A 14,038-nucleotide genomic window follows, 5' to 3' on the forward strand; every position below is an offset into this window, starting at 1 on the left:
GTCGCAATGCTGGGGACATCCACCACTTGAGCGAGCGTCTCACTTCCGACGTTAAGCGAAGCGGTCGTAGAGAGTTGCTCAACATTCTCCTTTGGGCTGGTATTAAGGCCCACTGAAGGGGACGCAGATGCAGGCGGGCCCAGGGAACTATCCCTATGCAGGATACCATCTTCCCCAGGAGTCGTGATAATGTCAGGGTGGAAACGGACCTTTTTGTCCTGATTGACCTGATCAACTGCGTCAGACTGTCTAAGCGGTCTGGGGACAGGCGGACCCACCCCGACTGGGAATCTATCACTGTCCCTAGATGCAGAATCTGTCTGGATGGGGATAGATGGCTCTTGGGGAAATTCACTGAGAAGCCTAGTGTCTGGAGCCATTGGATGGTCAGCTGGAGGTCTGCCTTGGCCCTGGGAAGAGACCCTGCTTGCACTAAGACGTCGTCCAGGTAACACTGGAGCCTGACTGGGATGGATCTCAGGTAAGCGGCCAGTGCCGCCAGGACTTTGGTGAACGTCCGAGGGGCCGAGGCCAGGCCGAATGGCAGGGCCCGGTACTGATAGTGTCTGCCTTTGTGGGAAAATCTCAGAAATTGACGGTGAGACCGAAGGATGGGGATGTGTAGGTAGGCCTCCGTCAGGTCTACCGAGGCCATGTAATCCCCCTTTCGAATGCCCTGCAAGATTGATTTTAGGGAGGCCATCTTGAAGCGCCTGTAAACTAGATACTGATTCAGGCGCTTCAGGTCGAGAATCGCCCTCCAACCCCCCGAGGCCTTCGGGACTACAAATAGATTTGAATAGTAGCCCCGCCCCCTCTCCGTTTCCGGAACGACCTCCACCGCTCTGATTTCCAGAAGGTGTGAAACGGCGAGGTCCATGAGATGACGGCGTTCCGGATCCCGGGATGGGGAGAAAACTTTGAAGCGCCTCGGGGGATAGGAAAGGAACTCTAACCTTAGGCCGTGGCGAATGGTCGCCCGGACCCAACCGTCTGTTGTAATCTGGTCCCACTTGTCCGCGTATAACGCCAGGCGGCCGCCTATGGGATGACTCGGATTTGAGTCATTTCCCTCTGCGGAAGGGGCGGCCGCCCCCCCCGCGAAAGGGCCGCTTGGACTGAAACTGGTATCTGGAGCGGTCTTGGAAGCCTTGTCTATTGGATGGCCTATCCTGCCTGTACTGTTGGAAACGGGACTCCTGGTCCCTGTCATAGTTTCTGAAAGGAGGCCTGCGATATGGGTGACTGCGTGTCTCGGATTTCTTAGTGGAGGTAGGCATTACCTTTTTCTTGTCCTTATTCTCCACTAGAATTGGGTCTAGGGCAGACCCAAACAAATTTGGACCCGTGAAGGGGGCAGCTATCAAATCCCATTTGGCTTTATTATCGATCTGCCAATTTCTAAGCCAAAGGAGCCGGCGTGAGGCCACAGAGGTGGCCAAGGCACTGGAGCCAAAACGCATGGCATCCAAGGTCGCGTCGGCCGAATACTGGCAGGCCGCCATAATTTTGGTCAGGTCTTGATGGATTCGATCATCCTGGATCGGGATACGATCCTGGAGTTGGCGGAGCCACATCACTGTTGTGCGATTAAAATACGAGGCGGCAGCCGCCGCCCGCATTGCCCAAGCGGAAGCCTTATAATTTTTCCGCAGGGTAAGCTCCGCCCTCTTATCCTCCGGCTTAAGTTTGTCCGCAGCATCCCCGGAGACCACCGGGGAGGATGAGACCAGGGCAGCTATGGGTTGGTCTATAGCCGGAAGTTGAATTGCCTGTAAAAAGGCCTTCTCCATATTATAAGCCCGCCTATCATTGCTGCCAGGAGGGGAAAAATTCGAAGGTCGGGCCCACTGACTGGTGGCCACCTCCAAGAACAGAGGAGGAGCAGGGATCTCCTCCTTGTTGGTGGCCGTGTTTGAGAACATCACCATGTCTGGATCCCTGGGCGGGGGCACTGTGGGGTCCCCTGTGCCCACCTTGGTGGTTCTCCTAGCCTTCTTCAGTAGGGGCTTAAACATGGCCTGAATGAATAAGTTAGAAGAGGTGGGCTGATCAGAGGCCGCATCCTCTTCCTCAGAGAAACCCCAGTCGTCTTGACGACTGGCCTCCCCCCTAGAAGAGACCTCGCTCATGAGGGAGGGGGAAGAATTCCTAGACCTGGCCCTGCTGAACGGAGTAATCCTATTATGCCGGGAAGGTCTGTCTCTTTGAGCTATTCCCCTGGAAATGGCTGCAGAAATTAATCTTTTTAGATTTTCAGGGAGGTGTTCTAGATCCTCCTCGTCATAATCAGAATCACAGTCATGAGGAATTGAATCCCTGTGGGATCTCCTACCCCGGGAGGGGCCTGCAGAGGGGCCCTCTAAAGGATCATTTCTATCCAAGCCCCCTGTCCCAGGGGAAGTTGGGGGAGGGGGAGAAGCCCCCCGTTCTTCACTCCTAACAGATCTGGATGAAGAGGAAGAGGGAGAAGAAGGGCTGAACCCCCTGTTGACAGAAGGGGAATGACTATGAGCCTCAGGTCTGGGGGATCTAGATCTAGGTCTGGGATCCCTGACCTTCTTCTTTTCTGCCCTCTCAATCGCTTTCTCGATTGCCCTGGAACGCCTAAGCTCATCCCTTTGTAGGGCTCTGGAGGGGCGATCCTCCGCAGAAGGCCTAGAAACACGAGGCCTGGCTGGGGCAGTGGGGCCTGACTTATCTTCCTGGGCCTGGGGAGTTGCGGTTTGAGCCGCCTCAGATCTCGCTGCCATCGCCCCACTCACGTGCTCTGATGATTATAGAAGAAGAAGCAGTCGCAGCTAGAAGCCTCTTGCTGGGAGAAACTCTCAACTTGAGCTTTGAATAATGGCGGAGGCTCGATAGAGGGTGGAAGGGCTAGGCCCAACATGTGTCCAAAATGGCCGCCGCTGAGGCTTGCTGGTCTTCTTCTCGAGCGGCCGTTTAAAATGGCGCCCGAGTCTGCCGCTTGCCTCCCCCGCACCTTGTAGGGCTCGCCGTTTAAAAGGACAAGTAATCTGGGCCCTTGAGCTACTTCCGCCGGTCTTCACGCCCGGCAAGAGCCGCTGGCGCTCCGGTCTCGTTCACGCGCCGCCGCCGAGGGCACCGCCGACTCGGTAGAGACGGCGCGGTCTCGTTTAATGGCTGCCGGTCTTCACGCGCGGCAAAGGGCCGCCGGCGCTGCGGCTTCAAGGCAAGCAGATCGTCTCGGGGGAGGATATATGAGCTGCAAGCCCCCCGGCACGCCCGAGTCACCAGGAATCAGTCGGGGGGGAAAAGAGCCCGCAGGGAGTAAGGTGGGAAGAGCTTTGCTCCGCGCTGCTTTCCCTGCCTATGTAGGACTGCGATAGCTTGTCCTATTGGGCCAGCTCTGAAGTAATTTGTTTGATTTAAAGTGTCCAATTGAACCAATTAATTTTTTTAAAATTTAGTACTCACAATCACTCTGGGAACCAAATTTGAGTCTTTGGACCTTGTTGACTGAGAGGAAACTGGGAGCCAACGGGAGAAGCCGAAGGCTAAGAAGTTTTCTCTCAGTCAAATGGACCAATCAGGCTGTAATAACCCTTCAGTGACCCCTCCCTCCACTCTACTGGAAAATATTAGTGATTCAATAGGGTTCAACAAATACATTGTATGAAGAAATGTTATTGATGTTTAAATATATTTATGGAAAAAGTAATAAAGAGAGAATGTTATTGTTTAAAGGCAAAGATGTGAAGGTAGAAGAACTCCAACAAATGGGGGAAAATACAAATTTGGAAAATAATATTATATATATTGATACAAAAAGAATCTAGTATAATTACAATGAGCATATTAAGGTTAGAAGTTGGAAGGCAAAGACTATGTATATTTAATTGTATTGTTAATACTGTGTAAAAAGTATGTTGACCCAGTCAATATACTGTCCACAAAATATGTTGGTTGTTAAAGGAAAACTACAAATAAAACATATACAATTTTTTAAAAAAGAACATTGCTAGTCTTGCATGATCTTGCAGATTTCAATTACTTTTTTGTTTTTGTTCTCCAAGATAAATGTTTCATTATGTAGTGCACTGAAGATGTTATCTAATCAGGTAAGGAAAACAAGCTTAGAGAGCACCAAGAACTCCACAGTTCAACCTAGTTCTACATATATTTTCTTTTATTGGCACAATAGAATAGTATTCTTTATTTCAGATTCCAGCCCAGAGATTTAATATCTTCATCTTGATGCTCATATAGCTTGCATCGTTCTCTTAACATCCTCAGCATATAGATATCATATCTACCCCATTTAGTATTTTCAGCCTACACCTTGATAAAGATATAAATTACAAATGAAAGTGAATACACCCGTCCCAGGATAATGTTGCAGGATCTAATCTGGGTCAGTCACCAGGACCAGAGGTTTTGTCTTCTGAGCTGTTGGACTTCTGCAGGAGCCCATCTTCAGGGAACTCCTCTCTAGCCTAGAAAAAATTCCCTGAAGATGAGTCTGAAAGTTTCGAAGACAAAACCTCTGGTCCTGGATACCGACTCAGATTGGATCCTGTAAAATAGCAATTACAGGTAGGACCACTCTCATTATTGCCAATGTTTAATTTGTCACTGCCAAATCAGCTGATGACCATCCCACTCTATCCCACCTTATTCCCGGGAAGTCGAATCTACAGGTCACCAATAATTGTCACTACAATTAGTATCAGATTCTTAACTGAATAGAAAAATATGTCCAATGATCATAATCTCTCTATGAATTTACCTCATCATTTACATTCTTAAGTAAAGATTGTAATCAAAGCCAACCGAACTAAATCAGGATCAATATTAACATATGTGAATACCCACCCTTTATTTAGATGGACGGAATACAGTAGTTAGCCAATTGGTGAGAATCTTTCATGCCAGAGATACGATAATAATATGCACATATTGTCATTGTATAGATGGAACTTCAGTATGCAAGAAAATAATTTCCAGCCTGAATCAATGGATGCATGCCTCAGAAACTCTTAACAAGACTCATTCTTGCATTACAGTCAAAATTTCTTTTCACATTTTTCTGCTTTTTCTTCTGGAAGGACATTGAAAGTGAAACACCCAAGTCATATTTATCTCTAGTTACTATGCTTCCATATCATCCAAGAGCAAGAGTTGACAGGAGGTACAAGAATTATGATTATTAACATAGCTAAAATGTTTGCTATTTAAGTGTAAGTAAGTATAAGTATAAATATATAAGTATAATCTTTATTGTCATTGTACTTAAATACAACGAAATTGGTTTTAACCCTATTTATTTGCAATTTAATCATTATTTTAGTGGTAACACTAGTATTTCATTACAGGAGGATAGAATCATATTAAATTACTAATTGCTCTCTATTTTTCCATCATTTTAGTTGACATAACCCTTCAATGGGAGAAATAAATATTCATGCAAAGCAGAAGGCAGTTTCAATTGAGAGATGCCTTTATGGCAATGTATCCCTAACTGCTTTCGAATAGCACAACGAGCCAAATGTTGCAATGGGCGAGGTTGATTCACCAGGAAAAGAGCTGAATCATAGAACATTTGATGCTCCTGTAAAGACATGAAGAAAAGTTAAATGTGGGTTTTATTCATACATGGCATATCAATAGGAAAGCATCAAGAGGCAGACATGTTATACAGAAATTATTATAAAAGTTCCCTGTAAAGAAAAAATACATTCTGCAACAGACTACATCCCCCATGGAAGTTCAAATTCTTTGGTTCCAAGTATTTTACGGACACACATGATATATATTCGTAAATGTACAGTAGTACTGTATTGCATTTTTTTCAGATTCTAAACCACTTTTTCCATGTTCTAAGTTGTATCCATTATATTGTCTGTATCAGGACAGTCAAGATTGTTAAATATCTATCACAAAAGCTGTGCACTTTCATCCACTTACTATTTTACTAACATTTATTGTTCAGTCTTGACATAACTTCCAAATCTGTCTATTTTATTCATAAAGCAGTTTATGATATCTGTTAGTGTTCTGATATCACAGTTCAACCAGCCAACTAAGCTTAGACATTTTTTTAGACATTCTACTTTATATTTCAAGGGTATATATAAATTGTGAAAGTAAATCCCCTCACATAGAATTAGTTGTCAATAATTTTACTTAGAACCCATGTTATGGGAAAAGATCAAATGATGGATTAAGACTTTATTTATTTTTTAAAAAAGCAGTAAAAACATTCAATTTTAAAAATAAAACCCAAATCCATGGTTGGACAATACTTTTATTAGGATCAACTAGACTTCAGTAATACAAAAGGGTGTTATTAACTTTTGAATTTTCCAGAATTCTATTTTAAATTGAGAATACCTGAAGTCAGAGTACTATCATTAATTAAAACTTCTAGACTTAACAATGCTTTTTTTTAACTACATAGAAATTTCTCTCCCACCCTGCAATATTTTTCTAGAGGTAACCAGAACATATTATCATGTGATTCCTCACTTACACTACATGATCAAGCTATGTTCAATGATACACAATATAAGAATATAATTTGATCGTTGCAGGAGGAAATAATCTTATGAGAGCACATAGTTGACTTTTAAACAATGTGATGGGAACCCAAATTAAACAAGTAGTTTTGGAGTTTTAACAGGAACAGGGAGATTATAGAGGGCATAGAAAATAGTCTTGAGAGAGGAAGAGCTCTTACTTAGTGAGTAATGAATTAGAATTCATGACTAGAACTCGCTTACTGAGTGAGAGGTCAGATAGTAATAAAAATGAAGGCAGGGTAAGGTTACTTACTTCAAAAGGCTTTCTGGGAAGCAATTCTAGTGTATACAATTCAATTGTAAAAACTAATTCTTGTAAAGATCTGATTACTTGAATCTAAGCTATGACTAGAAGTCAAACTGAATATATGACTGTTTACTTCTCTTTTAGAAAAAAGGAATGGTACCCAAAAAACTGTCAACATTTCTCAGCTAGCACTTCCCAATCTTGCTCCATAAATTGTAGTGCAAGTCCAGATTTCACTCAGCAAGAAAAAAACAAAGGGCAGCATAATGGTAGAAGAGTACGACATGTAAGTAATGGTGAACAAAAAAAGTACTGTTACTTACTTGCCACATTTCAGTAGATACAGATTCCACCCAGGAATCACAGGACAATACACGGTCATAAGAATTCAGAATTATTTCCATAGATCGAGGTGATGAAGCACAAAACTTTAGCATCTAAGTGCAGAAGCATTAAGAGAAAACAGCAAAAGATTATAAAAAGCATGAATATCTTGGAAGAGAAAAGGAATGTTTTCAACCAAAACCCCTATATTCTCATAGCGCCTATACGAAGCCAATCTGAGAAAAACATTAAAAACATTTTGGTCAGTTTTCATCCAGGAGTTTATATTTTTAAGGCTGGTGTAGACTTTGAAGAGAAAAAAATGGCTACAAGATTGGCTCTATCATTTACATAGAGTGAAACAAGGGCCTCTCATTGTAAAAACGTTAGGTAGTGCTATCCATTCCTCTTAGATGTCTAGTAAGTTAGAGCCTGCTCAGCATCCTCTACCTTCTATATGTGAAATTGAAACACCAAATCTCTTGCCCTTGTACAGGAAGGAAACTGTCCCGAGTTGGCTATACATTTTAAAAACTTACAAACATTATTCCTTACATATATTATTGTCATATAATATTATGCAATCCAAAAATCAGTCAACAGTTTCCAGAAATGCTCACTGATAGCGTCAAGAAATCACTAGAATTGAAGGCACCATTCTTACTTTAGGATTAATAGAGGCAGCACCATGGTTGAGCAACATTACTATAACTTTTTCAGGCTCTTCCTCCAGGTAATCTTCCACTGCTTGCAAAGCACAGTCCATAGGAGTATTGCCAGCACAATTACTAATATTGACTTCTGCCCCATGCTGTAGCAGGAGTTCCACAATCCCAATGTGACAGTTGCTGCAGGCATTGTGCAGTGGAGTATGGTTCTTTCGGCCAGCAATCTGGACATTGGCCCCACCATCAAGAAGTAGCTTTACCACTTGGTAGTAGCGACCAGCCCGCTCAGGTCTATCTGCATTGGCACAAGCAGTGTTGAGAGCTGTCTCTCCTTCCTGATTTCTATGAGCAATATTTGCTCCATAGCAAAGATAGAGTTTGACATGATCCTCTAAACCATTCCTACTAGCCACGTGCAATGGGGAAGCATGACCATCTCTTGATTTCTGGTTCACTAGAGCTCCATATTCCAGTAGTAGTTGAGCACATCTGAAAGGCACAGAGATGCATTAAGGAATTTTGCAATTGCCTTATAATCCATTGTTATTTAATCTTACATTCTGTTAACTTTAACATATATTTTAAAATACTATAGAAATAGATAGCTAAATGCCCCTCTGTTAAGCAGTCTTGCACTGCTTGTAATTACATATAGCTTTATTCCACTATATGCAGTTACTCTATTTGCAGTTCTATTAAACACAGCTTTCAATTATTTCTTTGATTATGAGGTAAACCATGTAAACAAATAAGTGAAACTTTATTAAAATTTAATTCTGAATTAAGCATTCAAACTGAAAGCATTCACATTAATAACCAAAGAGGGCAAACCAGTTCCTTAATTACAAAGTGCATTTCACTGCAGTTTAAAAAAAATGTTATTCATGGGTAATTGGAAAGGTCTGAGGGCAGAAACTACGGTATTTAATAGAAAATGTAAAACAAACACTTCTGCATTAACTCATATCTATATTCTACTCTCATAGCTGCCTGATTGTTTGCAACCTTGAATTGAGTGAAATGGTGTGTCATATGGCAACAATTTCTAAGTCAACAAACCTCAAATGGACTAATTTACAGAATGGGTCAAAATCCAGGACCCATAATTCCTGTAGGATTAAAATTTTGCAAAGTTGCTGCTTTAGTGCTGTTTAGGTCATAAAACATGATTACATGATTCTGGGGCACTATCGTCATATGAGCCAGTTTCCCAAGCGCCCAAATTTTGATCACATAACCACAGGGATCTAAATCAAGAAACAGAATAACTGCAGGTGGATAGAAAAGCAATGGGAGTGGAATCCTAAGTGTGAAAAATGGTCATAAGTCACCCTTTTTCAGTGCCATTGTAACCTTAAACTGTCACTAAATGAATGGTGATAAATTGAGAATTTTAAAGGGAAAGACATGGAATGCATATGTAAACTGGAACAGGATTGGTTGTTATTTGGAATGTTGTGTTTGGAGCTTGTCTGCTGTGAAAGAGAAATTATGTCTCTCTCATGTTAAACTTGGGTTTTGTTTTGTTTGGGTGTGGGGATCATTGTCTTTTTAAGTGGGATTTTGTTACAATTAAGACCTCAGATGTAAGCTGTTGAGTTTTATATACTTAATATTAAAATCCTAAATACTCTGGATGTTTTGCTGGTAATTGGAATGAAGAACACCTTACTTATTTGATTTGCCAATTGTTAAGAAATGTATTAGGGGATGAAGAGTCTATATTTGTTAGATAAGAGGAGGTGAAGAGATCATGGAATTATTTATACTTGCCATAATGGTGGTGGGAAATCCCTTTCTTATGGAAAGGTTTTTTAAACCTTTTTCTTGCATTTTTCCTCTTTTTCTCTATTCTAATTATTCAAAAGTTTTAATAAAATTGTTATTTAAAAAGGAAGTTGGTCCACTCCCATTGCTTTTCTACCCACCTGCAGTTATTCTGTTTCTTGATTTAGATAAGGAAATATCTAGGAAACAATGGGTCATGTTTTGTGTAGTTCAGGTAATAAAATATATTCTAGATGCTCTTCTATCACATTGAAGACACAGATTTTCATAGAAATAGTCTGCCTTCAAAAATGTGCTTCTTACATGCCTTATCCCAAGAGATTAATTTAACATCAAAAAATAATTCTTGCACTTGAAGAACTTGCTTTGCTATTTTACAAATTATGCCACTACTTTCCTATTAACCTGTCTTTAATCATCCTTCAAGCCATTACACCACTGGTGAAATTCAATTTTTTTTACTACCGGTTCTGTGGGTGTGGCTTGGCGGTCATGGCAAGGATAGGATACTGCAAAATTTCCATTCCCACTCCACTCCTGGAGAATGATATTGCAAAATCTCCATTCCCACCCCACTGTGGGGCCAACCAATGGTGGAATTTGCCGGTTCTCTGAACTACTCAAAATTTCTGCTATCAGTTATTCGAACTACTCAAAATTTCTGCTACCGGTTCTCTAGAACCTGTCAGAACCTGCTGAATTTCACCCCTGCATTACACCCACAATTCTTTCAACTTCCCAGACATACGGCAAAGTTTCGTGAGTGATGCACAAATGCAATGGGGCCAGGCCCTCTTCTGAAAGAATATTAGCATTAGCACCATAACGTAGGAGCAGACGGGTACATTCTTCATGGTGGTTGGCACAGCTATCATGCAAAGCAGCTTTCCCACCAATAACTGCATTGACATCTGCCCCTTTCAAGAGCAGATGTTTCACACAGTCTTGATAGCCTCTGGCAGCTGTTATTCGCAATGGAGATGTGTGCTTCTTTTGAGCAGTCAACACCCACAACCCTGTAAAAGCAACAAAGACAAAGATAATTGATTGTGCAAAAGCTTCCTGTATCAAAACATGGCAAAATATATAGAGCTTCAATTATCCAATTGGCATTAAACTGAGGATATTTTTTTCCCTGCAGCACATTCATTACAGCTAATTCTGTTGATGTGCATCAGCTGAAGTCTATTTTACATACAAGTTGTTATTTATTCAGAATTCATTTATTTTAAAACATACATGGAGAACTTTCGGAAAGATGGAATATAAATTAAGGGACAATAAAGCTAATATTTGTCAAAAACAGATCATGCCAGACTAATCTTATTGCATTCTTTGATAATGCGACAAAATTAGTGGACCAGAGGAATGCCGTCAATATAGTTTACTTGGACTTCAGTAAGGCATTTGATAAGGTAGACCATAACCTACTACTAGATAAAGTAGAAGAATGTGGGTTAGACAGCATCACCACCAGATGGATTCGTAACTGGCTGACCAACCACACTCAACGTGTAGTCCTCAATGGAACTGCATCTACATGGAGGGAAGTATGCAGTGGAGTACCCCAAGGCTCTGTTTTAGGCCCAGTACTCTTCAACATCTTCATCAATGATTTGGATGAGGGAATGAATGGGGAACTCATCAAATTTGCAGATGACACCAAGCTGGCAGGAATAGCCAACACTCCAGAAGATAGGCTAAAGATACAGAAGGATCTTGACAAACTTGAACATTGGGCACTATCTAATAAAATGAAATTCAATGGTGAAAAGAGTAAGGTTCTACATTTAGGCAACAAAAATGGAATGCAAAAGTACAGTATAGGTGGTACCTTGCTCAGTAGTAGTAACTGTGAAAGGGATCTTGGAGTCCTAGTGGACAACCATTTAAATATGAGCCAGCAGTGTGCAGCAGCTGCCAAAAAAGCCAACACAGTCCTAGGCTGCATCAACAGAGGGATAGAATCAAGATCACGTGAAATGTTAATACCACTTTATAATGCCTTGATAAGGCCACACTTGGAATACTGCATTCAGTTCTGGTCGCCACGATGTAAAAAAGATGTGGAGACTCTAGAAAGAGTGCAGAGAAGAGCAACAAAGATGATTAGGGGACTGGAGACTAAAACATATGAAGAACGGTTGCAGGAACTGGGTATGTTTAGTTAAAGAGAAAGAAGGACTAGGGGAGACATGATAGCAGTGTTCCAATATCTCAGGGGTTGCCACAAAGAAGAGGGAGTCAAACTATTCTCCAAGGCACCTGAGGGTAGAACAAGAAGCAATGGGTGGAAACTAATCAAGGAAAGAACAACTTAGAACTGAGGAGAAATTTCCTGACAGTTAGAACAATTAATCAGTGGAACAGCTTGTCTCCAGAAGTTGTGAATGCCCCAACACTGGAAGTCTTTAAGAAGATGTTGGATAGCCATCTGTCTGAAACGGTATAGGGTTTCCTGCCTAGGCAGGGGGTTGGACTAGAAGACCTCCAAGGTCCCTTCCAACTCTACTATTGTATTGTATTGTATTAATAGTTATGATAATAAAACAAAATGATCACAATCCACAAAACGGCTCCCCTAGAAGCTTGAGTTATTAATGCAAATAACTCAAACATGCTTATTTGTGGTTTTCCAATAAATATTAGTGCCTCAAATATAAAAAAATATAAAAGCTGGTCTAGGTGGAACTTTGGCCTGACTCAATTTCATTATAAAGTCTGAGGAAATACTATGCAGTTTTAGGCTTAACTTGAGCACTAGAATGAAAATACAGAGGAAGAATAAAAGATGCAAAACATAAAAACAGCTAACTACAGCCTTGTATATTCTTCTGCTTTAATGGTTCATTTCGTTACACATTTGTTTTTAAAGAGGATGATATATGGCTGGGTGGGGAGAAGAAAAAAAAAAGAAATGTGTTATATTTTAAATGTTTTGCTTTTCACCTAATTCCTGAGGATTATAGCTTGGTGACAGTCATTAGTGAAATAGCTTCAAATATATAATCCAAACCAGTACAGGGTTAGGGATAAACTTAGGTCTTACCTCAGAAATAGAAACTAAAAACTCTAAAGCCAAATAGAGATTGAAAACTATTGTTATAAAAGAACATGTTAGAGAACTCTAAATCTAAAGAATAACAACTTACGCCAACATATTAAATATATATGCTGCCCACCTCCCAGTGACTCTGGGTGGTAAATTCTAGGAAACCTTGTTACTACTAATTCAGTCTTAGAATAGCTATGGTATGTTGCAATGATGTTTATAAATGATATCACTTTACATAGAATTCTAATTTCATCTGTTTTACTTTATCATCAGCGTTTCAGATAAGAATTAAAATTTAATTATTTTTCTCCATTTTTATTGCAAGATTTAAAAGATATTTACAATTCAAGCAAATCTTGTAAACTGTTAATTGAAAAGATAACAGTATTATACAGGTGTTCCTTTCCTTCCTATTACAGTAGTGAAAATATTTTTTTGAAAAAATAATGACCCAAAACATGGGGAAGTTTAAACATGGAAGTGGATGACTGAACACATAAATAAGGCAGGTTAAAAGGCAAGTAAAAGGCTTTCGGCGAAATAAACTTCTATGGGCCTCTATTCAATGTTGCCTTTTTTTTCAGCTAACATAATCAACACATATTTCTTCCATTTATATTTTTATGGAATTAAAGTTCATATATTACAAGCCTTTGTTCCACAATACAAACAGTGAATGTTTGTCTAAAACCTCAAGAAAAATGACCAACATTACTTGTTTCCTTTCTGCTAGAGATTACCCATCTTACCCTGATCAGCTGACCACTCTAGTTCTTCCACCTGGGTCTCCACAATCAAGTTGGAAGTGATTTTATCTTTAAAAATGCTTTGAATTCTTGGCAAGTCTCCTGTGTAAAGGGTATTGTGAAGAGCAGGATCCCGACAGTATTCAAGATGTCTAGTGGGCTTGGGGAGAGAAAGAAGGCTCCTGGCAGTTGAATGATACCTCTGGCTGGCCCACTGGCGAGATGCAGCCCTCTGCCGTTCTTCCCACTCCAGCTTTTCTCGTTGCAAGCGCAAGGAGCGCAGAGTGGAAGAGGTGAATACAAAAGTTTCCTTCGACATTCTTCTAAGCAAGAAAGGAATTTGGTGTTTTCTACACAGTAGTCCAACTCATCAATCCCAAATCATTTATGAAAACAGCTGATACTTCTAAATTTTCAAAAGCTACTATTATGACAAGGTCTCACTGACAAGCACATCTGCGTACTTATTACTCAGGGTTATAAATAGAATTGAGTAGTCATCATAGAAGCAGTGTCATCTTTCTTTTTAGAACTGAGCAAAAAAAGAACATCAGTTCTCAAATTCAATTAGAAAATCAGTAATAAATCAAGATATGCCACCTAATAATAAAACTATAATGAAAATATAAGATGATTAAAAACAAGAACAGGTAATATTTGAACCTAAA

General features: G+C 40.6%; 2 protein-coding genes across 3 annotated transcripts in view; one reads left to right on the forward strand and one right to left on the reverse strand.

Moving 5' to 3' along the window:
- The window catches only part of ATXN7L3 (ataxin 7 like 3), a 63,350-nt gene extending 49,900 nt beyond the window's left edge, over positions 1 to 13,450 (forward strand). Inside the window, exons 14-15 of one of the 2 annotated variants that reach the window (XR_014173604.1) lie at positions 13,044 to 13,133; positions 13,358 to 13,450. The gene's annotated coding sequence lies outside the window, so the exon portion shown is untranslated. Of the gene's footprint in view, positions 1 to 4,934; positions 5,122 to 13,043; positions 13,134 to 13,357 lie in introns of those variants that run through there. The other variant, XR_014173605.1, reaches the window with a different exon arrangement.
- ASB16 (ankyrin repeat and SOCS box containing 16) lies at positions 5,300 to 14,038 on the reverse strand. The gene is made up of 5 exons (XM_081933315.1): positions 13,374 to 14,038; positions 10,318 to 10,585; positions 7,778 to 8,270; positions 7,113 to 7,226; positions 5,300 to 5,572 (listed from the first exon to the last, which is right to left on the reverse strand). The coding sequence occupies exons 1-5, from the start codon at positions 13,687 to 13,689 to the stop codon at positions 5,387 to 5,389; spliced, it is 1,377 nt and encodes a 458-aa protein (XP_081789441.1). The 5' UTR covers positions 13,690 to 14,038; the 3' UTR covers positions 5,300 to 5,386.

This window comes from Natrix helvetica (assembly GCF_964273705.1).
Source record: "Natrix helvetica genome assembly, chromosome: Z".
Lineage (NCBI taxonomy): Eukaryota > Metazoa > Chordata > Lepidosauria > Squamata > Natricidae > Natrix > Natrix helvetica.

Coding starts and splice junctions, on each gene's coding strand:
- ASB16 (XM_081933315.1), bottom strand. CDS start 13,689: ATGTCGAAGGAAACTTTTGTATTCACCTCTTCCACTCTGCGCTCCTTG. Junction 10,586..13,373: donor AGAGTGGTCAGCTGATCAGG/GTAAGATGGGTA, acceptor TTGCTTTTACAG/GGTTGTGGGTGTTGACTGCT. Junction 5,573..7,112: donor TATCTACTGAAATGTGGCAA/GTAAGTAACAGT, acceptor ATGTCTTTACAG/GAGCATCAAATGTTCTATGA.